General features: G+C 39.1%; 2 protein-coding genes and 1 long non-coding RNA gene across 6 annotated transcripts in view; 1 reads left to right on the top strand and 2 right to left on the bottom strand.

Moving 5' to 3' along the window:
- The window catches only part of SLC3A1 (solute carrier family 3 member 1), a 48,437-nt gene extending 38,642 nt beyond the window's left edge, over window positions 1-9,795 (bottom strand). For 2 of the 3 annotated variants that reach the window (XM_072768209.1, XM_072768208.1), the window contains exon 1: window positions 39-551. In XM_072768209.1, the coding sequence (XP_072624310.1) occupies window positions 39-519 (481 nt within the window). In that variant the 5' untranslated portion in view covers window positions 520-551. Of the gene's footprint in view, window positions 1-38; window positions 552-9,642 lie in introns of those variants that run through there. The other variant, XM_072768207.1, reaches the window with a different exon arrangement.
- LOC140600153 (uncharacterized) lies at window positions 410-24,638 on the top strand. 2 transcript variants are annotated; one of them, XR_012003335.1, is made up of 4 exons: window positions 410-664; window positions 1,752-1,998; window positions 19,460-19,576; window positions 23,707-24,638. It is a non-coding gene; the product is annotated as an uncharacterized lncRNA (long non-coding RNA). The 2 variants fall into 2 exon arrangements; XR_012003336.1 differs by lacking the exon at window positions 1,752-1,998.
- The window catches only part of PPM1B (protein phosphatase, Mg2+/Mn2+ dependent 1B), a 102,026-nt gene continuing 85,807 nt past the window's right edge, over window positions 10,260-26,478 (bottom strand). The window contains exons 5-6 of the mRNA XM_072768216.1: window positions 24,508-24,552; window positions 10,260-23,790 (exon numbers count right to left, since the gene is read on the bottom strand). Of these exons, the coding sequence (XP_072624317.1) occupies window positions 24,508-24,552 (45 nt within the window). The 3' untranslated portion in view covers window positions 10,260-23,790. The remainder of the gene's footprint in view (window positions 23,791-24,507; window positions 24,553-26,478) is intronic.

Raw genomic sequence — 26,478 nt, 5'->3', positions numbered from 1 at the left:
GGTCGGGAGCCCCCCCCCCCCCCCCCGCCCGCACCCACCTTTCAGGTCTCCGTTCCCATCCGCGTCGCTGTCCCTGAAAGACCTCGGGTAGATCCGGTACACGGGCCCCGCCTGCCACCAGTCCAGGCACCTGGGCGACACGGCGATGATGGCGATGGTGGCGCCCGTGAGCGCGAGCACCGAAGCCACGGTGAGCCAGAAGAGGGCCTCCCGGGGCGCCCGGTAGCGGGCCCGGCGCGAGAACTGGAACAGCACCTCCTTGGGCATGCCTGCGTACGGCCCCGCGGCCCCCAGCCCCAGCCCCAGCCCCAGCCCCAGCCCCGCGGCCCCGCCCGGGCAGGGAGGCGAGCTGGCCGGGCCCCGCGCCCGCTCGGGCTCGGGCTCGGGCTCGGGCTCGGGCTCGGGCTCGGGCTCGGGCTCGCTGGCCGGGAGGCCCTCGTTCCGCACAAAGCCGTTGTTGGTCCGGCACGCCTGCATCCTCAGCGCCCCGGAGCCTCTCCGGTCCGTCCCCTTGGCCATGTCGCGCAGCCTTGTCCCTTCGCTGTCCCTTCCTGCAATAACAACGGTGGACAGGCGGGCTGAAACGCTGGGCTTCTTAAGGAGCTTTGGTGGTTTATAAATAAACCTGGCTGGCCAAAGTCCAGGCGAGCGAGAAAGGGCAAAGGTAAAAGGGGTTTAAAAAAAAAAAAAAAAAAAAAACTTCTTGGGACACCTGCCGGCTCAGAGGTTGAGCATCTGCCTTTGGCCCAGGGCGTGATCATGGGGTCCTGGGATCCAATCCCGCGTCGGGCTCCCCGCATGGAGCCTGCTTCTCCCTCCTCCTGTGTCTCTGCCTCTCTCTCTCTCTCTCTCTATCATAAATAAATAAATCTTTTTAAAAAAATTCTCTTTACATCAGCCCTTGAGGCTGTTATGGCTCAAGTCCCAACACGGAGGGATTCAGACCTGGATGGGGACAGGGACACAGAGGGGAAGAAAGGGAAACGGGAGGCGGGGTTCCACTGCGATTTCAGATGTGACTGGACGGAGGACACCGGTGTTCACAGCAGCACTATTCACAATAGTCAAAAGGTGTTAACAAGCCAAGCACCCCTCGACAGGTGAATGGACGAAATGTGATACATGCCAGGAATAGAATGTTACTCAGCGGTGGAAAGGAAATCCTGTTGCAGGCCCTAACATGGATGAACCTGGAGGGCATTATGTTAAGTGAACGAAGCCGGCCACAAAAAGTGCACAATTCCACTTCTAGGGGACCCCTAAACTAGTTTATGCAGAGAGTAGAAGGGTGGTTAGCAGGGGTTAAGAGGAGGCGAGTAACGAGGAATCAATGTTTACTGAGTACAGAGTTTCCAAATGGGAGGATGAAAAAGTTGCACAACAATGTAAAAGTGCTTAATGCCATTGAATTGTATACTTGAATAAAGTAGTAAATTTTATATCATGTATATTTTGCCACATTAAAAAAAAAAAAAGCTTAAAAATGTTCATTTTGGGGGCACCTGAGTGGCCCAGCTGTTAAGCGTCGGCCTTCAGCACAGATCCTGATCCCAGGGTCCTGGGATGGAGCCCTGAGTCAGGCTCCCTGCTTCTTGCTCTCCTTCTGCCTGCTGCTTCCCCTGCTTGTGCTCTTCCTCTGTCAAATAAATAAATATGTAATCTTTTTTAAGTGTTCATTTTAGCTAGGTATGAGAAAAAGAAACTAAATTTTGCAAGCGGCAACAGGCTCTCCTTTATGTTTTGGCGTGAAGGTCTCTTCCTACAAATCCAAGAGGAAGAATGGGGACAAGGAACAACACGTTGTTATGGAAGCTAATTTCATCTCAGTTCAGGTCAACCATATAAATAACCATTTGTATACTCTGTTGGACGCCAGATGCCTTCAGTCTTCTTTCCTGTTTTTTACCTTCCATTCTTGGAAGCACTTTCTGAAGATGGAGAAGGAGAGGATAAAGAGAAAGGATTCCATGACTTGCATGTTCAAGTGCTTAACTATAGGTAAATATAAATGCACCTAATACCTGCACTTAAGAGTTATTTCATCAGCAGCCAACTCTTGATTTTGGCTCAGAACGTGATCTCAGGGTCGCAGGGTCCCCGAGTCAAGCTCCATGCAGTCTGCTTGAGAGTCTCTCTCTGCCCCTCCATTTGTGCTTGCTCACTCTCTGTAAATAAAATCTTTTTTCTTTAAAGATTTTATTTATTCATGAGACACAGAGAGAGAGAGAGAGAGGCAGAGACACAGGCAGAGGGAGAAGCAGGCTCCACACAGGGAGCTCGACATGGGACTCGATCCTGGGTCCCTAGGATCATGCCCTGGGCTGAAGGCAGCACTAAACCGCTGGGCCACCCAGGCTGCCCCAAATAAATAAAATCTTAAAAAAAAAATAAAAGAGTTATTTAATCATTGACATGTGTAAACTACAACATTTGTGACCTTGAGGAAACTGCATTAAAGTTAGGTATGCTTTCCTAAAGATTCTGCAAGCCTTCCAAGAATATAAGATGACTCACGGTTCCCATTTAATCAGTGGCATTTTAACAACCCTATGACTCATTTGATCAGATAACAAGAATTTTTTTTCTTTAAAAAAGCCATATGAGGGACTCGTGGGTAACTCAGTGGTTGAGCCTCTGCCTTTGACTCAGGGAGTGATCCTGGTGTTCTGGGATCATGCCCTGATCCAGGACACCAGGATCTCATTGATTCCTGCATTGGACTCCCTGCGGGGAGCCTGCTTCTCCCTCTGCCTATGTCTCTGGCTCTCTCTCCGTGACCCTTAGGAATAAATAAATAAAACCTTAAAAAAAAAAAAAAAAGCTGTATGAATTCTTATGGGTGCTGAGTTTTTGTTCTTTTGTAGAATGATTTAGAAGCAGTGTATGGTACAGAGGAATAAACCATTTGATTTTGTCCAGGTTACTTTTTTAAATGAGTAAATCCCAATACCTAGTTCATCGAATGCATCCAATAACTAGCATCTCTCATTATTAATTACGCACCTTGTGAATTTTTTAAAAATCAAAAGAATTTAAACATTGTGTCTTAAAATTGCTTTATCTCAAAAACATAATGGTAATTTTCACACAGGATCTAATTCTTGAAATTCAGTTACTGTTTGGGAAAAAAACAATGTGCAAAAATACTCAGTTTTAAAATTATTCTAAATCATAAAAATAACTATAAATCCTCAAATCCTAAATGTGCAATCATATAAATGTAGAGAAAACTCTACGCCACAGCAATATGCCTTCGTGACAAAAATGTTCCATTTTGGGACGCCTGGGTGGCTCAGCGGTTTAGTGTCTGCCTTCGGCTCAGAGCGTGATCCTGGAGCTCAAGGATCGAGTCCCGCATCGGGCTCCCCACACGGAGTCTGCTTCTCCCTCTGCCTGTGTCTCTGTCTCTCTGTCTCTCTGTCTCTCATGAATAAATAAAATCATAAATAAAGAAATAAATAATAATAAATAACAAATAATAAATAAATAATAAATACATAAATAAATAAATAAATAAATAAATAAATAAATAAATAAATAAATAAATAAATTTTTAAAAAATGTTTCATTTCAACTTTTCTACACCGACATGGGGCTCACTCTAATAACCCCAAGATCAAGAGTCACATGCTCTCTATGGACTTGAGCCAGTCAGGTGCCCCATATTACTTCTCTATATTTTATTTCAGATAATAACTTCCTGGGGCCCCTGGGTGGCTCAGTCGGCTGAATGTCTGCCTTCAGCTCGGGTCCTGATCATGCAGTCCTGGGATCAAGTCCTACATTGGGCTCCCTGCTCAGTGAGGATCTGCTTCTCCCTCTGCCTCTGCCTGCTGCTCCCCCCTACTTCTGCTGTGTCAAATAAGTAAAATCTTTAAAAATAAATAAAATAATAACTTCCCTACATTTAAAATAGCAATACTTTGAGTTTCCAGGATATGCAAACTAGAAGCTTTTAAAAACAAAGGGTGCTTGGCTGGCTCAGTTGGAAGTGCATGCAACTCTTGTTCTCAGGGTCATGAGTTTGAGCCCCACAATTATGTGTAGAGACTAATTAAAAAAATTTTTTTTAATCTTTTTAAAAAATAAAGAATAAAAACAATTGAATGATTCTCTGGTCTTTAGTGAGAGGATTTTTTTTAAAACAACAAAAGCAATCAGAAAAGAAGATTGCTGGATTAGATTGAACAAAATTTTTGGATATATAATATAACAAAGTATACTGATTAAAGAGTATATATGAAGTTGAGAAATATGTTGGTAATAAATATGCCAAAGCACTTTTGTCTTTAATATCAAAGGTACATATATATTGTTAGGCTTTAATACGAATATATAAAATTTCATGATATCAATTAAAAAGTATAAATGCCAGTAGAAAACTTGGGAAAAATATAAAGACATTTCACACAAATCAACTCATTAATATCAGAGAAACAAATGAGCACTTTCAATCACACTGGCAAAGAATTTCTAAAAGATAATAGTGCTGACAAGTGTCTGTTGTAAATTAACACAATAATTCTAGAAAGTAATTTGGCAATGTGTATCATGAGTTTTAACATTTTCAGAGTAATAAATGAAGCCAGTTCCATTAAATTTAAAAATAAAAACTCCAGTAAAATAAGGAGTTGGTACGAAAGAAGGGATAGGTCAAATGATCAATTGAACAGATGGGAGTCATCAAAAATAGACACTTATTCAGAAGAGAATTTAGAACATGAAAAGGCAACATTTCCAATCAGGAAAAGAGATTATTTAGTAAATAATGTTGGACACTAGCTAGCTATTTGAAAGAGAAAACAAAATTATATAGCTTTCCTTATTCCTTACATCAAAATAAGTTCTAGGGGCACCTGGTGGCTTAGTTGAGTGTCTGCCTTTGGCTCTGGTCATGATCTCAGAGTCCCAGGATCAAGCCCCACACTGGACTTCCTGCTTGGTGGGGAATCTGCTTCGCCCTTTCCTTCTGTCCCTTCCCCTATTCTCACTCTCTCTCTTTCTCTCTCTCTCTCTCAAATAAATAAACCTTGAAAAAAAAGTAAAAATAAAATAAAAAAGAACAATCCACAAAGATAAAAGCTAAATGGCAAAGCCATATGACAAGCTGATTTCCATAATATAGAAATTGATTGTACAAATTAACACCACAATATAGGAAAATGGACAAAGGATATAAGCAGTTGGCAGGAAAAAAAATTACAAGTGTTTAATAAACAAAAAAAATGTAAATTTCACCCAAAATTAAAGATACAGAAACAAAAATTCAAAAGATATACACTATTTTTATAAATTTTTTTAACTTTTTTTATTTATTTATGATAGTCACAGAGAGAGAGAGAGAGAGGCAGAGACACAGGCAGAGGGAGAAGCAGGCTCCATGCACCGGGAGCCCGACGTGGGACTCGATCCCGGGTCTCCAGGATCGTGCCCCGGGCCAAAGGCAGGCGCCAAACCGCTGCGCCACCCAGGGATCCCTGATATACATTATTTTTAAACTATCATTTTGGCAAAAATGAAATACTTCAATAATCCAGCATTCGAAAATATATGGGAACTGGCACTCATACATTCATGCATAAAGTAGAGCAAACTTTATGTAGAACAATTTGGGAATATATGTCAAAATTAGAAATTGCATAAACTTTGGGCACCTGGGTAGCCCAGTTGGTTAAGTGTCTGTCTTCGGCTCAGGTCATGATCTCGGGGTCCTAGGATTGAGCCCTGTGTCAGGCTCCCTGCTTAAGAGCCTGCTTGTCCCTCTCCCTTTGCTGCTCCCAGGCTTGTGCCTTTCTCTCCCTCTCCTTCTCCATTTCTCCCTCTCTCTGTCAAATAAATAAAATCTTAAAAAAAAAAAAAAAAAAAAAAGAAAAGAAAAAAGAAAAGAAAAGAAATCATGTAACATTTGACTTGGAAATTATACAGCTAAAACCTTATATTGGAGCATCTGCCTTTGGCTCAGGGTGTGATCTCAGGGTCCTGGGATCAAATCCCATATCAGGCTCCCCACAGGGAACCTCTTTCTCCCTCTGCCAATGTCTCTCTGCCTCTCTCTGTCTCACTAATAAATAAGTAAAAATCTTAAAAAAGAAAACAACTTATATTGAAGATGGAACCAACAAGATATGTGTACAAGGATGTACACAACAAAATTGGAGACAATCTAAATATACATCACTAGAGAATAAATAAACTATGGCATATTCAGACAATGGTATAGCACATAGCTCCTACAAAGACAAGTTTATGTATCTGGGCTGATAAAAAATATTCAAAATATAGTGTAAAGTGGAAAAAATGTTTTAGAACAGTACAGATAATATAATCAGAGTTGTGTGAGGGAAATGGCAGATGAATGTGTGCATTCATTATTAAATTTTCAGCTAGTAGGGGTGCCTGGGTGGCTCAGTTGGTTAAGCATCTGCCCTTGGCTCAAGTCATGATCTCAGGGTCTTGGGATTGAGCCCCGAGTCAGGCTCCCTGCCCAGAGGGAAGTCCCTCTCCTCCTGCCCCCCACCTCCCAGCTCTCTCTCCTCTCAAATAAATAAATAAAATCTTAAAAAAAAGAACAAGAATTTGCATATAATGAGGCTTATAAATTACAGTGCTATTTATAATAGAAAACACTGGAAATAACCTAAATGTTCAATGACGCAAGACCAGCTAAAAAATTATTATTGTATATCCATGTGATAGAATATTAGTCATTCAGCATATTTGCCAAATAGGGTGACTTCCCCTAGCAACAGCCATCCAAAATTCATAAACACCATACCCATATCTAAGGGAAAGAGAAAAAAAAGCAAACTTTAAGAAAGAAGACAGAAAAGAATTTCAATGAACCAATACTGAAACACCAGACAGAAGAGGCAGCTGGCAGTCATCTAGACAAGATAACCATAAAGCTAAGAATTCCAAGCACAAAGGATCAGTAAAACTTATTTTCAAGGATATTTTTAAAAGCATGTATTGATTGCAGAAAGCCAAACACACTGCTGCTAAAACTTTTAAATGTGAATAAGGAACAAAATGACTAAGGAAGCTTTAAGAGGCACCAGGGATAATCAGGACAAAGAATCAGAGATAATGAAGATAAGTCTGCTCTGTAAATTCAAACCCCAAGTGACTTACACAATCATGCTAATAAAGCAAAGAAGAGAAAAATATCTAGGAAACAGGAGATAGAATATTAGGGAATACCACAAGATCCAGAAACACTCTGTGAGTAAACAAACATACAGAAGTAGTCATCAGTGGGGGAGGGAGGGAATATATGTATATAAGGCATTTTAAAGTCATCATATCATAAAGACGTCCACTCAGCAGCAAACCCACCAAAGTGATATGCAACATATAACCTGTCAGGTTTGTGAACATTTGAAAGAGAAGAATGATTTCCCATGTTGCATTCACCTGTTTAGCTGAGGGCAGGACCTACTGCAAAGTTATCTCTAAGTTCCCAGCCTCCTGCTCTGTGCTTGGTACATTATTAAATGAATAAAAGAATAGTCACGTAAAGGGGCACCTGGGTGCTTAGTCCGTTGAAAGTCTGCCTTTGGGTCATGTCATGATCTCAGCGTGCTGGAATCCAGCCCCGCATCAGGCTCCCTGCTCAGCCCCTTTCTCCCTCTCTCTCTTTGCTCCCCCCCCACCTGCTTGTGCTGGTTCTCTCTGTCAAATGGATGAATAAAATCTTTTTAAAAAAAAAAAGAATTATCACTTAAAGACTGATAGACCAAACTCTATGAAGAAGGAAGAGGAGGAGGAAGACGAGGAAGAAGAGGAAAAGTAGAAAGTACATTCTGCACAAAAATGTAGATTTTTATCACCTAGCTAAATGTTCCTGCCTTGGTACAGTTTAATGAAGGAGATTTGAAGTCAGAGGAAGTGAGATGCCAGTGTGCCTCTACCATGTGCTCTCTGATCTTGGATACCCGGCCAGTTTCCCTTTTTTTCCTTTTAAAAAATATTTATTTACTTGGGGGAGAGAGAACATGAGTGGGGGACGGGCAGAGAGAGAAGCAGACTCCCTGCTGAGCAGGGAGCCCGATGCAGGGCTCAATCCCAGGACCCTGGGATCATGACCTGAGCCAAAGACAGATGTTCAACCAATTGAGCCACCCAGGGGCCCCACCTCAACCATAACATTTAACTTGGTTCTGGACTGACTGTTATAAATACGGTCCAGAGTAAAACGTTTTTTAAAAACCAGTTCTAGGGCAGCCCCAGTGGCTCAGCGGTTTAGTGCCGCCTTCAGCCCAGGGTGTGATCCTGGAGTCCCGGGATCGAGTCCCACATCAGGCTCCCTGCATGGAGCCTGCTTCTCCCTCTGCCTGTATCTCTGCCTCGATCTCTCTCTCTCTGTGTTTCTCTCATGAATAAATAAATAAAATCTTAAAAAAAAAAAGTTCTAATAAGAAGGAAACAAAAAATAGATTTATGCCTGTTAGAGAGGGAAGTTAAACTTACATCACCATTCAAATCTGAGGAGAATATTTAAACATGTTTCTGCTGGAAGTTAGACTACTTTAAAACATTTTTATGATCTAATATAACCCAAAAAATGGCAAAAGAAACGTGAACGGAATGAGTGTGACAAATGTCACAACAAAACTTTTCAAAAAAAAAAAAAACCTTACTACGTTTCATACACAAAGAATTAATGCAAAGAAATCAGTAGCTGAATTTTGTTCAGTAAGAGATTAAAAGCAATTGCAAATTATATATAAGAAATTAACATATATAAAAGTCATTGCATAAAAGTACTTTCTTGATGGAATTAAAGAAATAAACATAAATTAAAACATTGTTAAAGTACATGATGTATTAATTGCACTTATTGCATCCCTGTATGCATGCCTTTTGCCCCTTTTGTCTTAGACCCTTAACACTCTGAGCCTGGGCTTGGACGTGTGGCTTGCTTTGGCCAATGGGACACCACCACAAAAAGCAGTTCTAAATATTGTGCATTCTTGCTCCTCTTTCACTTCTCCCATCACCAGGAGATCATGCCCAGGCTGGCCTGCAGAAAGATGAAGGAGGGATGTGGGAGATGTGGGAAGGAGCGTGGAATCTGCCCATGTAGGGTCTTCTTGACCAGCTGTTCCCCAGGCAGCTGCTCAATGGACCGCAGACGCTTGAGCAAGCCCAGCTGGCATCAGTGGAGGCCACCTACTCCAGGTCAACCAAACTGCCCATCAACTGTTGTGTCATGAAAATCAACAGTTGGGTTACTGTTTGATTCTGGCCTTTGAAAAATGGCTTTACCAAAAGAAAACTGACATATGATAAACCATACTTATTTAAAGTGTATAATTTGAGGGACACCTGGGTGGCTCAGTGGTTGAGCGTCTGCCTTTTGCTCAGGTTATGATCCCAGGGTCCTGGGATCAAGTTCTGCACTGGGCTCCCTACAGGGAGCCTGTATCTCCCTCTGTATCTCTCATTAATAAATAAATAAAATTTTTTAAAAAGTATATAATTTGGTAAGTTTTAACATGTGTATACACCCATGAAACTATCACCACAATCAAAATAATGAACATGTCCATTACCTGCATGACCGCCACACTGTCTTCCAAAGTGGCCATACCATTTTACATTCCCACCAGCAATGAATAAGAGTGTGTAAGTCTTACTCACTTCTTTACTAACATTTAGTCTTGTTACTGTTTCGGATGTCAGCCATTCTTTTTTTTTTTTTTTTTTTAAGATTTTATCTATTCATGAGGATCAGGACCTGAGCCAAAGGCAGATGCTCAATCACTGAGCCACCCAGGTGCCCAGATGTCAGCCATTCTGATAGGAGGGTAGTGGTATCTCATAGTTGCTAAGTACATTCCTTCTTACTTCTGAGTAGAATTCCATTGTATGAACATACCATTGTTGGGGGGGGGGGGTTCCAGTTTTTTACTATGATAAATAAATCTGCTATGAACAATCATGTCTCTGTAAGAATATGACTTTCTTTTCTTTCAGGTACATACCTAGGAGTGGAAGGCTGGATCATATAGGAGGCATGTGTTTTGCCTTTTAAGGAACTACCAAACTGTCTTGGAAAGTGGCTGCACCATTTGGTATTACCTTTAGCAGCATATGAGCGTCCCAGTACTTGCACATCCTTGCCACACTTGCTATGTTCACTAGGTTTAAGTTTAGTGATTTTAGTAGGTACAGAGTGGTATTTTGTTGTGATTTTGATTTGTACATCCCTAATTACTAATGACATTGAGTATCTCTTCAGGGCTTACTTACCATACATCTATCTTTTTGGTGAGGGTGATATTGGCCATCAGCCAGGGGGTCCCAGTTCTCTCCACATGGACCTCTTTAGGTAGTCTTTCCATAGGGGCTTACTTCGGGTTTCCTCATAGCATTTTGGCTTGGTCCCCCTATGTGAGTGTCCCAACCGCAGAAAGAAAACAAAGCACAATTATTTCCTTTTTGTGACCAGCCTCAAAAGGCCCCTAGCCCCGTTTGGATTGTACTGTATGGACCAAGCCCAGAGTCCATGTGTGAAGTTCTGGGGCAAAGGACCTGGATACAGGGAAGCCATTACCTGGGATATTGATGCAATTAATCTATCACGTGCTTAACATTTTTTTCAATGGTGATGAAAAAACACATAAGATATACTGTCTTAACATTTTTTTAAAGATTTTATTTATTTATTCATGAGAGACACAGAGAGACAGAGAGGCAGAGACACAGGCAGAGGGAGAAGCAGGCTCCATGCAGGGAGCCCGATGTGGGACTCGATCCCAGGACTCCAGGATTATGCCCTGGGCCGAAGGCAGCACTAAACCGCTGAGCCACCCAGGGATCCCTGTCTTAACATTTTTAAGTGTACGGTTCAGTAGTGTTAAGTATATTCACATTGTTACATTGTTGTGAAACCGATCTCTAGAAATTATTTCATCTTGCAAATCTGAAACTTTACACACTCATTAAACAACTATCCCCCCTCCCTTCAACCCTTAGTAACCAGCATCCTACTTTCAGTCTCCAGGCATTTAACATCTTTAGCTACCTTCTATAAGTGGAATCATACAGTATTTGTCTTTCCATGACTGGCCTATTCTACTTGGGATATTGTCCTTGAGGTCCGTTCATGTAGCTGGTGTCAGCATCTCCTTCCCTTTTTAAAACTGAATAATATTCCATTGCATATGTAACACCACATTTTGTTTGTCTTCCAAGAGCCTACTTTTAGAGGTAGCTGGGTGGCTCAGTCGGTTGGGCATCTGCCTTCAGCTCATGATCCTGAGGCCCTGGGATTGATTCCCACATCAGGCTTCCTGCTCAATGGGGAGCTTGCTTCTCCCTCTTCCCCTCATCTCTCTCTCTCTCTCATAAATGAATGAATGAATGAATGAATGAATGAATGAATCCTTTAAAAAAAAAAGCCTACTTTTAATTTCTGTGGATATGTATCCAGATCTGGGATTGTTAAATCATATGGGAATTCAGTTTTAACTTTTTTTTTTAAGATTTTATTTATTCATTCATGAGAGACACACAGAGAGAGAGGCAGAGACACAGGCGGAGGGAGAAGCAGGCTCCATGCAGGGAGCCCAACATGGGACTTGATCCCAGGTCCCCAGGATCACACCCCTGGGCTGAAGGCGGCGCCAAACTGCTGAGCCAACCCGGGCTGCCCACAGTTTTAGCTTTATGAGGAAACTCCATAATGCTTTCCATAGTGGTTGTGCTGTTAAACAATCTCACCGACACAGCACAAGGGTTCTGGTTCCTCCATATCCTTGCTGGCACTCCCGATTTTCTGTTTTGGTTTGTTTTTATAGTAGCCATCCTGATGGATGTGGATGTGATGTTTTATTGTGGTTTTGATTTGTATTTTTCTGATGATTACTGCTAATCTTTCCCATTCTTGCCAGCATTTGCATATCATCTTTGGAGAAATGTCTGTCCAAGTCCTTTGCCCCTTATCTAATTAGGTTATTCAATTTTTTGTTGTTGAGCTGCATCAATGTTTAATTTGTATTCCCAACAGCCACTTATGTACCAGGTGCAGCCTGGAGCTAATACTTCGGCCTGATGAATGACACACATCTCTATGTAACTCAGGCCCAGATTTGTGACAATCATAGTTGAGGGATTTCCGTGGCCATTGTCAATCCAGAGCAACTGCTATTAATAGTAACACTTCACCACTGTGCCTTCCTGGTGGCCTATCCTCCAGACATTAAAAAACAAAACAACATACACAGAAACAAAAAAAGCATAATCATGTCCTTATGTGACATCATTGGCCAACCATGTAATTGGATCCACAGTGTAATGGGCTGATTTATAAAGTGTTTGAACCTGAGGGTGTCTCAATTCTTTACTGCTTAAAGACTGCTCTCAAAAAAAAAAAAAGTCCAGAATCACAAAAGAAATAATGACACATAATATCTGGTCTTTAACAAAGTTCTGTTGAAAAAGGTCACCCAACAGTCAAACACCAAAGTTACCCACCCTGTGACAAATACTTCAAATTCAGACACACGGAGCTGCTCCAGAAAACTTGTAATTATCAGCACCGGTAGACACTGTACTGCCACAAATGGTCTTGCTCCAAAATCAAAGAGCACGAATCAACAGCTACAGTCATCTGAGAACACTGTGCATTAGAACTTCACTAGGACACAAACGCCATTCTCTGCAATTTAAAGCTGGGGAAATGTGGTTGTTGGATATTGAGTGATACCCTCAACTCCCAGGCCAAACCCAGTATTCTGGGGATGGGTGGAGCTCTATGGGTCCCTGACCTTTAATGGACAGTCTTAGCAAGGTCTGACTTAAAGCCAGGAAACATTCAGCTGGATCAGGGTCTCTGGGAACATATATCAGGGGACAGAGTGCCAGTATAGGTAGAAAAGACACAAAATATGTCATACTTTAAGGAAATGGCTTTACCCAAAGGTAGCCATATAGATAAACCCATTGGGAATATGTCCCTATAAAGTAAAGCCCACTGACCCTAACAATCTGCCAGGCCACTGATCTTCTCAATAACACTTATATTGAGCCTCTGTAGCCTTCAGTGGCTTCTCACGATAAAGAAGACAAAGTCCACATATCTTGGCTTAGAAGTCTAAGCTTCAGTCCATGCCCACACTATGTTCTAATCTTATTTCTCTCTGAATATCTCCAAATCAGGCTCTCTGCTCAAGTCAACCAGTGATGTTTACTGTTTCACCACTTTAGTCTATGAACACCTTGTTCTGGACACTTGTTCCCACCTCTCCTGAGGCCCTGGCTCCATCTGCCATCCCCCACCAATATAACTCCAGTGGACACTCATCTAGCCCTCCCAGAACTCCTTACTCATTTGTATATTCATCCTCATAATTACAGCTATTTTAATATGTGATTTTATTTGGCCTTTCCACTCTGATGGCTGAGCGCTGTACCTGTCACCACAGTGAGCAGGCCAGGGCTTTGCCAATGATCAACGTTCAGAATCTTGCTGGGATCATCTTGGGTAAGGCTCGGCAGACTTTAATCTGCATACAAATCTTCTGTAGATCTTGTTAAAATGCAGTTCTGATTTAGTGCTGCATTTCTAAGCACCTCCTAGTTGAGGCCAGTGCAGTGGTACCTGGACTACACTGCAGAAGGTTTCAAAGGCCAAAGCCTGCCAGACTGAAATGACACACATGGATGACTGGGTAACAGCAAGGTGGTGGCAGATGAGAAGGCTCCTCCCCGGACTATAGGGGCAGTGGACACTCAGCTACAGCAACAATGAAGAACTGAGATTGACAGATCTAACTTCCAGAGAAGCTGAAAATCTGCATTAATATGTAGAATCTCCCAAATTTTATATGAGGGTAATTAATTCAAATCCAGGTTTGAGAGGATCTGCACAACATATCCGTAATCTCTTTAAAGGGCCTTGTGTATGACCGAATGAATACTCCTCTAGTCTTTGCTCTGTCTGAAGTATTAGCTTTCTTTCTATAACAGGCTTTATATATAACAGACTTTTCTTTTTTAAAATATTTTATTTATTTATTCATGAGAGATACATAGAGAGAGGCAGAGACATAGACAGAGGGAGAAGCAGGCTCCCTGCAGGGAGCCCGATGGTGGGACTTGATCCCAAGACACCGAGATCACGACCTGAGCCAAAGGCAGAAGCTCAACCACTGAACCACCCAGGTGCCCCTAGACCAGAATTTTCAAACTGAAAAAAAAAGTTTTAATGAAAAAAAAATCTGTAGCCCTAATAAAATCCTAACAACAAATATTCACCCTGCTAGTTTGTATATAATTAGAACAATGATTTCCAAACTTTGGGATTTTATGGGCAAAAAAAAATCCCAAAATGGGGAGAACCAAAAATACAACACCAACATTTCACTTTGTTCAATAAGGATATTAAAAAATAGTCTACTCCCAGTATCTTATTATATGAAGGACACTGTAATGCCAAAACATGTAAAAACACAAATCTTAGATGACAGGAAAATTCTTTAAGTAGGTAAATTGTAGCTTCAAGGGAGAACTATACTGTCCTTGTTTTTCTAATTTTGTGACGGACAAGTAGAAACTTGGATTCAAGTTCTGGTTTGGGGGAACCATTGATTATCAATCTCTTCTGTTTATAGGAGATGAAACAAAGATGCCCAACAACCGTATGACTTGCTCACCACCACCTGCTTTAGTGGCACAGCCCAGTGCCCTTCACTGTTCTTGCTGGTGGGGTTACAATTTCATGTAATTCACCTCGATTTGGCATGGTGACATGGCAAAATCTTGGGACCAGTTTAAATTCCAGATCAGCAACTTACAAACTTCCATCCATGGTCCTGGGTCAATTATTCAACCTCCTTGGCTGGACCTCAGCTCTTTCACCTGTTACACTTACTTCAGAGTTGTCATGAAGATTAAGCAAAATACATTTAAATTTTAAAATTTATTTTAGATAAATTTAAATAAAACTCAATTAAACATTTAATTAAATAGCATATACAAGCTACCTACCAATGTTAAGAGGCTCCTCTTGTAAGGATTGGTCAGCTCCCTCCTCAACAAAGAGCAGAACATGGTGAGGCCTATGTCACTGATACAAGTTACTGTTAACATTATAACAATTGCTAGTAAGCATGAAGTACCAGAACAATAGAGTCTACTCACTACATTTATAGAACTAAAGGGAATGGTTCAAATTATTCTTCACAAAACAAGAATGATCTGCTTGGGGATAATTTTATATCTTCAATTATTCCAAGTAAGAAATATTAATTTTTCTGTTTTTTTTCTTAAATGTAAAAAACTCATAATCCCAAGATCAAGAATTGGGAGGGGGAGGGGGACAAGCAGACTCCCCAGGGAACAGGGAGCCCAACGTGGGGCTCTATCCTAGGACTCTGAGATCATGACCTGAGCTAAAGGCAGATGCTTGACTAACTGAGCCACCCCAGGTTCCCCTCATGAGAGGGTCCTACTTTACTTTTGTAGAATCTCTACACCCAACATGGGGCTTAACTTAGCATCCCAAGATCAAGAGCTCCATGCCCAACCAACTGAGCCAGGTGGGCATCTTGTCACAGAGCGGTTTTAGGAGCTGCTTCAGAGGAGGGTCAGAAAGTCCTTCCTGAACATGCTATTTCTCAAATTCTTCCAGCTTGGAATATGCAATATGCCCAGCTGCCATATTTTGGAGTAGCATTTCCTAAACCTCTCTGTTATCATATCAATATTAGTTTTCTTTATAGAAGTACCCAGGTTACCTGACTCTATAAACTCTTTGTCACAGCAGGTAGCAGATTTGTTTTGGGGTGTGTTTATCATCTACAGCCAGGGTCAGCGAACTTTGTCCCAGATCAAATCCAGCCCAATACATGTCTGTAAATAAAATTTTATAATGAATGAAATGCTTTCATTTGTGTGTTATCTGTGGCGGCTTGCCATAGCAGAGGAGCTGAGAGACAGAGACGATGTGGCTCTCAAAGCCTAAAATACTTACTCGCTGGCCCTTTACAAAATTTGTCAACCCTAGACCTATCGAATAAAGACAAACAACTAAATATGTTAAGAGGTCATTACAAAAAGTTATCACTCCAAAAGCTTCAATGAATGCTAACACCTTTGTATCTGTAAGGCAATGGTCTTTGCTTAAAAGGTAGATTTCCACTCTCCTAAGCATGAAGAGACATCAAAAATGAAAGTCATAATTACAGTGGAGGCACTCTACTTTTTATAAGTAGTAAATGAAAGGGGTTTTGGTTTTGGCAATGAAGGGACTGCTTTAAAATGTTACAAAGCCATGGCTCTTGAAGAGAGAAAATCAACCATGGGCATCTTCTATAGCTGGATTTCAATACAATTTTAATTACTTTTATAATATTTTATTTTATGTTATTATTTTTTAATGCAAACCCTATGCCCAACATGGAGCTTGAACTCATGACCCAGAGATCAAGACCAAAATGTCCCACTGACTGAGCCAGCCAGGTGCCTCTACAATATTTTAAAGCTATGTTCTACAAATAAGTTTTCCTGGTTGCTGGGGGAGGCAGCAGATAGGATTATGTAATAAAATGGCCTTGATCAATTCCTATTTTTTGATATCACATAATTCAGCCCATATGAATGGATTACTTAGCAAAGCTTCCTCCTCACTCCAACCTTACTCTCATCCCCATAGCTGCTTAAGAGAACCATTAAGTAATAATCAGATAGTAAGTACATTCTTATATACATATAGCTACTATATAAATAAATAAATAGTAAGTTCCTGTTGCTACTTACCCGAAGCAGGTCACAAAGAGGGGCCCCTGTGAAAAAGAACTCAGGCCATAAAATTTGGAGTATTCTTCTCTGGTGATTTTTATCTCAAGTTCATATCTTTTGAAATATGTTAAAATGGAAATTATGAAACATAAATCAGATTTGAAAAAATTTTACAGTGAATACCCACAAACCCAAATCTACATTAACACATTTTTCTTGTAGTCAGATTAACGGGGTATTGAATACACACTTACCACTTTCAGATGTATAATTTGATGAAATCTGACAAATGTATAGCTATGTGATGACCACCACACTCATGAGAGTGAAGCATTCCATCATTCCAGAAAGCTCTCTACACCCCTCTGCTGTCAATCCCCAGCCCTGGCAACAACTGATATGTTGTCACTATAATTCTGCCTTTCTTGAACATCAGATGGATGGGATCGTATCAGATATATCTTTTGTGTCTTCTTTCATTCCGCATAAGGCCATATTGTTGCGTGAATTAGTAGTTTATCCCTTTTTACTGTGAAACAGCATTCATTAGTATGGATATAGTTTATCCTTTACACCAGTTGAAGGAATTTGGGGGTGTTTCTAATTTTGGACTATTATAAATGAAGCTCCTACAAACATTTCTGTACAGATTTTCATGTGGACATATGTTTTCACTTTTCTTGGGTAAATATTGAGGAATCGCTGGTCATAAGGTTAGTATAGTATTAAAGCTTATAAGGGAGGTGGGTTTGTTGGAATGTTTGAACCAGTCAGAGCAACTCTGATAAAGGAGGATTATACTGGAAGATTCCTACTACCTGATTGCGAGAATTACTATGAAGCTATACTAACTAAAATAATGTGCCAGGGGTGCCTGGGTGATTGAGTAGGTTACATGTCTGCCTTTGGCTCAGGTCATGATCCCGGGGGTCCTGGGATAGAGCCCCGCATTGGGCTCCCTGCTCAAAGGGGAGCTTGCTTCTCCTTCTCCCTCTGCTGCTCCCCCTGCTTGTGCTCTCTAAAAAAAAAAAAAAAAAAATCTTAAAAAAAAAAAAAAATCTTAAAAAAAAAAAAAAAGATAACGTGCCGAATTGTATTCTAAAGTGGTTGGACCTTTTTCCCTTCCCATGGGCAATGTGTGAGCATTCTCTCGGCTCCACATTATTGAGGACAATTGGTGATGCTGGTCTTTGTAACTTTATCCTAGTGAGTTGTACTGGTTATTACAATTTTCATTTCCTTAGTGACTAATAACTTCATGCATTCGTGCTTACTAGTCAGTCATTTGTTCTATCTTCCTTGGTATAATGCTCAGGTTTTCAATATCCTCCCCATTTAAAAATTTTGTCTATTATAAACATGAGTCTTTTATCAGTTATGTTTTGCCCCAGGCTTGCCTTTTATTTTCTTAACAGCGTCTCTTGAAGAGTTTGTTTTTAAGTAAGCTCTATGCCCAATGTGGGGCTTGAACTCACAAATCCAAGATGAAGAGCCCCATGCTCCATCAACTGAGTCAGTCAGGCGCCTCTCATTGTTTTTTGATGCTATTGTAAAATTTTTCATTTCAATTTTTTTGTTTTAATTTTTTTTCATTTCAATTTTTAATTGCTTGTTCCAGTATATAAAAATAGAGATATTCTAGTACATTGACCCTGTATCCTGTGACCTTGCTAAGCTTATTAGTTGTTTTATAGATTCCTTATCATTTTCTACTTACACAATCATCCCATATTCAAATGGATAGTTTTATGTGTCTTTCTTTACAATTTCTTTTTTCAATTTCCCAATCTGTATGCTTTTAATTTCCTTTCTGCCTTGTTGTACTGGCTTAAACCTCCAGTCACCTGGAACACCAGAGGTGACACCAGACATTCTTGCCTTGTTCAGCATATCAGAGGGAAAGTATCAGTCTTTTACTATTAAAGATTTTAGGTTTAGGTGTTACTTAGTTACCGTTTGTCAGATTGAGCAAGTTCCCTTCTATTTGTGCTTTGCTGAGAATTCCAACCATAAATAGGTTCTGTATTTTGTCAAACGCTCTTTCTGAATGTAATAAGATAATGGTTTTTTTTTTCATACTCCCTCCCACTGTTGAATTACACTGGTTTTCAAATGTTTCCTAAGTTGTTGATTTCATAGGAATAATTTTTTTTCCAATATTCCTTTTTATAAAAGTCTATAGGATCTGTGGTAAGGTGTTCTCCTGTTCATTTCTCATACTGACAATTTGTTTTCTGATTAGAAGTTATCACTTTTATGGATATTTTCAAGAGTAGCTTTTAATTTGATTTTGCTATTTTTTGATTTCTATTTCATGGCTTTCTGTTCTTACCCTACCTTTCCTTCCTTCCTCACACTTGTACTCACTGCTTAGGTTGAAAATTTAATTAGAGACCTTACATTCTTTCTCATATAAGTGATTAAAGCTATGCATTTCCCACTAAATATTGTCTTAGCTGCAGCCCCCAAACTTTGGTATGCTGTGATTTTCATTTTCGATCTGCTCAAGATATTTTCTAGTTTTTCTTATAACTTCTTCTTTGGCACATGGATTATTTAGAAGTGTGCTGCTCTTCTGTTACTGACTTCTAGGTTGATTCCACTGTGGTCAGAGAATATGTCTTCTATGATTTCAATTCCTCAAATGTAGTGAGACTTTTAAGAAGTAAGGGAACCTTTTCCTTGCTCACTTTCCCCTTCTCATTGGATACAGATGACAACAAGGCCCTGGGGGATGATGTAGCCACAAGATGGCAACAGTCTCAGACTTCAATCACCACGTGGGAGAAAGCAGCATACTTATCTGGAACACCCACTCTGGTAAACACAAGTAAGAAATGAACTTCTAGTATTTGAACCATTACAGGTTTGCTTCTGTTTTTTTGCAGCAGTTTTGCTTACCCTGATTAAAACACCGCTTATCTTTTTAAGGCTCCCCTTTCTCCCCACTGCCCTGAAAGTGAGTTTTTCATTAAATGTACTTTAGTTCATACTATCCAAAGCATTATCTGACCCATCTACTCAACTATTTTTGTGTTCCATTAAAAGACAAAAACTTCCTATGAATACAAATATATATAAAGTTTATTGTATCAGCCAAGGTTCCCTTTTTTTAAAAACAAATATTTTTATTGAAGTATAGTATACATACATAAATGCACACAAATACACTATCAACAGTATATATGGTAAGTATAGCTGCAGAGATTTACAAAGCTGTCTACATGTGGGTCATTCTCCTCCTTCCCATCAGTTTATTTTTGCAGCCCTGGTCATGGAGGAAGTCAAGAAAAGAGATAAAAGGCACCTGCTACAGAGTGTGCCCCAGAAGGGATCTTCCAGGAGGGCTGAACTAAAGCCTAGCGAGTCACAGCTAGTCCTTTACAATCACCTGCATGGAGCTGAGTTCCTCTGTTATACTCCAGCTGTTTTTTTTTTTTTTTTTTTTTTGTTGTTGTTGTTGTTGTTGTTGTTGTTTTTTGGGGGAAAGAGGATATAATACAGGTAGGGAAGAATGTAAAGAAGAAAGCTATGCTGTTCTCCTTTCCCAAAGCGAATGTAACATTCCAGCCAGGGCTGCTGCTGGACAGTCACTTTACTTCCACCTGTCAGATATTGGTTGCAATTTAACTGTACTACTTTTATATACTGAGAACACTTTCCTGCATCTTGTCCCCATGGCCTGAAATGTGAATTGCATCCCTTTGGACACTGCACTGTTTTGCTCCATCCCATCTTCCAGCTACATGCCGCACCTGACCTCACTCAGGCTCTCAGCCTCGTTAAGAGTTTTGTTTTTTTGTTTTTCTAAAAACATATCGGCGTTATTTTTGAAAATACTTTTTAAGAATCACACACATACAGGATGAAAAAGGGAGATGTACCTAAAAACAGTAATATTACCAAATAAACAAAAACAGGAAACCAGCAGTTTTCACAGGAAGAAATGTAACAAGTCCAAATTCCAAAAATGTTTAAGTGATACAAGAAACACCTTTAGCAAAACCACCACCAGAAATCTGCAGGTATGTATAGGAATGGGGTCAAGGTAAAGATGTAAATTAGCCAAGTTATACACAAGGGATAAGGCCAATATGAACTTCATTTCCTATTCTACGCTGACAGAAAATAAGAAAATGATACTGAAAATCTAAGAATATTTCTGAGCAGCCCACTGTTTACATTTGAGACAAGTGTGGACTAGGGAGGGACCAGCCACAACATCAAAAAGAGAAAAGGTCATTCCAATTTTGAGGACAGGCCCAAAATGATGGCAACTTGAAACTGATCTCAGGGAAGATCCTTCTAGCGTTTTCTAATTCTTTAGGAGAGACCATCACTCACTCTGAATCAACAGGTGTGACTCCAAACTTTTAGGGGCAGTTACTTGACTAACATTTGGGAAATGCAGGACTTCTGCAAGGAATGTAAACTCCAACAATATCCTCTGTAACCTTGGAGAGATATGGACTGCAGCAAATCACTACATCCTTACTAACGGGTGTTGATTGATCCCTTGGCCAACCTGTATCTGACTGCAAAGTTTTGGAGGCCTACGATAGATCACTATCCTCAGACTTGTTTCATTCAATATACAAGGTTTAACATATGAAATTTTGGAGTGATCAGAAAAAGATAGCAAATTGATCTTACATGGATCCAAAAACATCTAAAAAGGTTAATGAATCAAACAAAAGAAAACTTAATAAATGTAGGTCCTGCAAAGTAGGTTAATAAACAAAACACCAACTACACAGTGTGGGATGAGGGGAAATTGTTTAACAGCAGTAAAAATCGTTAACCTTTGAAGACTCACACAATATCATGTGAGTGTCAGAAAAGCTAGTCCATCATTTGGGTGCTAAATAGATGAAGAGTATTAACTACACAAAGGAATGACAGCTCTGCTACTTATGTTAGCTCTGGGTTGAGCACTTTCAGAAAGACACAGAAAACTAGAGCATTTGCACAAAAGGGTCTTGAATGGTAAAGACAACAGAAGCCAGGACATATGATGAGTGAACTGGTGATAGAAAAGAGTAAAGGCTAGGAGTCGTCACAGTAGCTGCTGTTAAATGTTTGGTCTTGAGCTAATACGACAAATGAAGGAGGAAACCACCAACTGGGGACCAGGAGAGCTGCCCAAAATGAAAGATTTTGGTTCCTGGAGGGTCAGATGAGAGGCTGCTAAATGTCTTTTTCCAACTTTGAAATTCCATAAATATATAAAGATCTGACCAGCTACAAAATTTATTACTCTGTTTTTGAAGAGCACACAAATGACAATTCTTCAGAGCTACTATGTTAAAACTTTTGAGGACATAAACTACAAATCATTCAGAATTTGCTTTTTTTGGCCACTTTTATCTCTCAAATGGACAAACATTCGTGTGTGTTCCTCTAGTTTTACTGAGATACAACTGAAATGTGTGTGCTGTTTTTTGATGTGAAATCAGTCTAGAAAATGTAATCTATTTTGCCTCCCTCCCATTCACCCCTAGAGTTAAAGCAATTAGCATCATATAAATTTTTCATGGTCTACTTCTTTAGTCTAGTCTACTACAGTATAATGCTGTAATGGGGAATATTCCATCTTACCTGTTATATTCATGCATGTTCCACCCTGAAAATGCAAAAAGCCCTAAAAAAATCATACATACAATACAAACGTGGATTATTAGAAGGGAATTCCTTCCTTTTCAAAGACAATTTTACATGGCCAATCTTCCAGGTACATTTAACTTACAGTTTTATTGATATAATTTAGGTTACCCCTAACGACCTGGAAATGTGTGGTATGCTATAAACCTAATTCTAACCAATTCCAATTTTGTCTTAAAGGTAGGTCTTAGTACATTACATGCAAGCTCTAGAAATACCTACTACGTAGCTGAGATTGCCATAAGCCTTATTTCAATATTCACTCTCAGATATTATGCAAAACATGAATAAATCCATGGAATACACTCAAGATATCTGTGACTCCACATACTACATCACAGAATTATCCAGAGACCAAAACATCAAACTTTTCCATGGTCTCCCTAAAAGAAATAATCTGCTGTCTTTCAAAATTTTGCTTTATTACTTCCTAGAATATTTATAGCAGTTCTTTGGAAAAGCAAGAATTAAATTTGGCAGCCTTTGTGCTCAAGGACCAAACATGGGTTATTTATCATTCTTTTTTGCAGCTTTCGGTCTGGGAGTGGACAATCTCTCAGAGAGGGAATGTATATAGTTACTGTATAGTTCTAGTCATTTACTACTGTTATATAAAAGTTAACAAATGGAATTATAATAAAAGGCACAAGAGGGGAGTTTGCTTAGGTGATATGTCATTCAAAAGTACAGTTTTTTGGCCACTGCGAAAGTATTTTCCAGAAAATATCTGAGCTGGTGTCTTGTGTGACCAAGATATCCACTACCTTCTATATTCTTAAACAGAAGTCTTTGACGTGATCTAAACTAGTTTAAAAAGTGTCTAATCTAAGGGAGTTATTAAAATTTGTATTCATGTAGAACAAGCTGGTTACAAACTTACTTTCCTTTCTGTTGACTCTAAACACTGAGCCTCATTTCGGAAGAGATCTGGACATCACAAATACCAGAATCAAAGAAAGATGTTCTTACATGAACATTTAGGAACCTAGTAACTTCTCATTTAAATGGTGCTTTTAGGAGAAGGGAAACAAGCATGACAGATTAAAGTCTGCCTCTAACCATGAGAATCCCTGGAATAAAATCAAAATATTTCCCCAAAGACACAGGTGTTTATCACAGGGACAGAGAATATGCAATTTTGAAAGGTGCAGTGAAAGTTTTTCTCTGCCTCTGTTAACGGACTTTAAGATTACAGGTTAATAGCAGTATAAATAACACAATTAGATAATGTGGGGTTCATTTTTCTTTCAGATTAAAAAAAAAACAAAACCAAAAACCTTCATGTCCTTGTACTTTTAGGGGCTTGGAAGGTCTGCAGCCACTGCCCTTCTTGTCACCAGAGCCCTCGGCGGCTTTACAAATGGACATGCCCGAGACTGCCATCTGGTGGAAATGATAGAAATTGAAATGATTTTGTTGTAAGTGATTAAGTCCTTTCCTACAAAGAATGTATGAATTAAAAATATATTGGGGGAGAATGGTTTATTCATAACAGCAATAAGAACTCTAAAATAATAAGGAATTAACTGAAGAAATGCATCATGCATATAGAGAAACTATAAAACTTTACTGGGGGGCATAAAAACACTCATATAAATAGTAAGATACAGCATTTTCCTGGCTTGGAGCTCTTATCTGTTCAAGATATCAATGACCCCTCCCTCCAATTAATCTAAGCATATAACAATTCAACACTAACAAGATTTTTATTTGGCAGGGAAATCTTGGCCAAAATATTCAAAAGTTCATTTGGAGGAATAAGCATTCGATTTTTCTAAGAGTAATAAGGGAGCACTTTCCCTACCAGATAATAAAACATATAATAAAACTACGATACTTAAGATGACATAGTGATACATAATACAAAGCAATGAAATAGAATGCCCATAAAAACACAAGTGAATACTAGAACATATAGTAAAAGGGCATTTTCAAATAAATAAGAAAAGACTGGCTTATGTATTAGCTGGTATACGGGGATAATGGAAAATATACTAGATTTTCACCATGGTGTAATACCCCAAAGTAAGTTTGACTAGTATTACGTATTTATAATAAAACCAAAGTCATAAATAAAAATATATGTAAATATTTACTTACTCAGAATGTGAAAAGATTGTCTAAGTATACAACTGAAGGTTCAAACTGTTAAAGAAAATAATAAAATTCTAAAACTTTTGAAGTTTACTTATTTATTTTAATCTCTACAGCCAACATGGGGCCCAAACTCGCAGCCCTGAGATCAAGAGCCACATGCTCTTCTGACTGAGCCAGCCAGGTGTCCCAAATTCTAATGCTATTGAATATAAATAACCAAGCCAACACTTCTCAAAACTCATCAAATTAAACATCTAAGGTCTTTGCAGTTTACTGTATGTAAATTTTACTTCTTCAAAAAAGTAAAATAAAAAATAAATCCCACTATATATTTCAAATGGCGTATGGAGGATAAAAGAATTATTTAGTATTTTTGACCAAAGAGAGCTATCTAATACTCTTCAGAGCATTTTAGCTCTCACCTGTGCCTCTCCAATCATAGCAGAAAGACTTTATTCTTACTGTAAAAAACTGGCACCAAAACAATATTACTGTGTAAGAAAAAACACAAAGTATCATGGCATACGATTTTTTTTGGGGGAAAAATAAACCCATGTTATTGAGTTTGTAGTTTTTCAGGAATTGGGTCATTTCCATATTGTTAGATGTGCTTTGTTCTTAGTCCTATCCCCAATATCCTTATTTAAAAAGACAAATAATAAAATAATAAGTCATGGCATATTTGAAAGAATAGTTGATTTCCTGAATATATAAAGAGCTCTCACAAATCAATAAATGATAACTGTATTAGCAGATAATAAGCAACATATCAAACAGGCTTTAATAAAAGATGATTAAAAAACTAGCCAAAATAGGAGAAAAACTGTTCAATGTCATTAGGAATCAAATAATTTGAGAATTAAATAAAAAAATCATAAATTACAATAAACCTACCAGATTGGTAATGTACAACACTTGAGAGAAAGCAAAAGATACAGACATTTTGTATGTTAGGATTATAAATTGGTATCCCTTCCCAATGTATTTTTTAATTCAAAACTTTATAAAAAATTAAAACATATAGAAAATTACAGAAAAGAATATAAGATACCCTTACCTATCACCCAGATTTAACCCATGTTAACATTTTTGGTTTTTGAGGGTTGGGGGGTGGAAATAAATATCTCACACTTTGCAGTGTTTCTGAATAAACTGCCCTAAATTAATGTTATCATTCCCATGCATGTTTTATAATTATTTACCTATAAATTATATAACATGTTCCCTCATCCCTCAACTCTTAAGATTCCATTATTTTTGGTACCACTTTTAATGTATACTTAAGAAAAAAATGAAACTATAAAATGATGCTTTAATATCACTTATGATTATTTTATACTTATTACAATACGATTGGTTTTGTTTTTGAAGTAGGCTCTACCCCAATGTGGGGTTAAACTCAGGACCTTAAGGTCAAGAGTCATATGCTCCACTGACTGAGCCAGCCAGGTGCCCTGTAACAGGTTTTTAAGACAGACTTTTTACAAGTCCTGTCATTTCTGTTTTGCTTACACTATAACTTTGCTTCTATGTTAAATCGTATGTAATCATTTTAAAGACATTTTAAACGGCATTAGACTTAACACATGTAGCCCCAACCATATGCAAAGCTCAATCATGGAACTGAAATATGAATCACTATTACCAAGCAGGAGCAGCTGTGCCTAGCCAATGAAATTGTAGATGCCACTGACCTAAGATGCTTCTCAATTGCAAAGAAATTAAAATATGAAAAAGTACATTTTGGAATATATTTTGGAGATCAAAGCTGTTAAATGACATCCTTGCAGAACTTGCTGATTCTCTCAACATTATGTTTTTAGAGTATTAAGAGGGCTGACTGCCTAAGGAAGAAAAGCCAATAGCACCTAGCTGCTGCTGGAGCAGAGGATCCTCAGCCCAGCTTCTCCAGCGTTTTCAGTAACCACCCAAGGAAAAACTGTTTTGTGCTAATGGGTACTAACTAGTAGGCTA

Source organism: Canis lupus, chromosome 11 (assembly GCF_048164855.1).
Source record: "Canis lupus baileyi chromosome 11, mCanLup2.hap1, whole genome shotgun sequence".
Taxonomy (NCBI): domain Eukaryota; kingdom Metazoa; phylum Chordata; class Mammalia; order Carnivora; family Canidae; genus Canis; species Canis lupus.
Note: the sequence above shows the minus strand (reverse complement) of the source record. Positions and strands in the feature narration are given on the sequence as shown.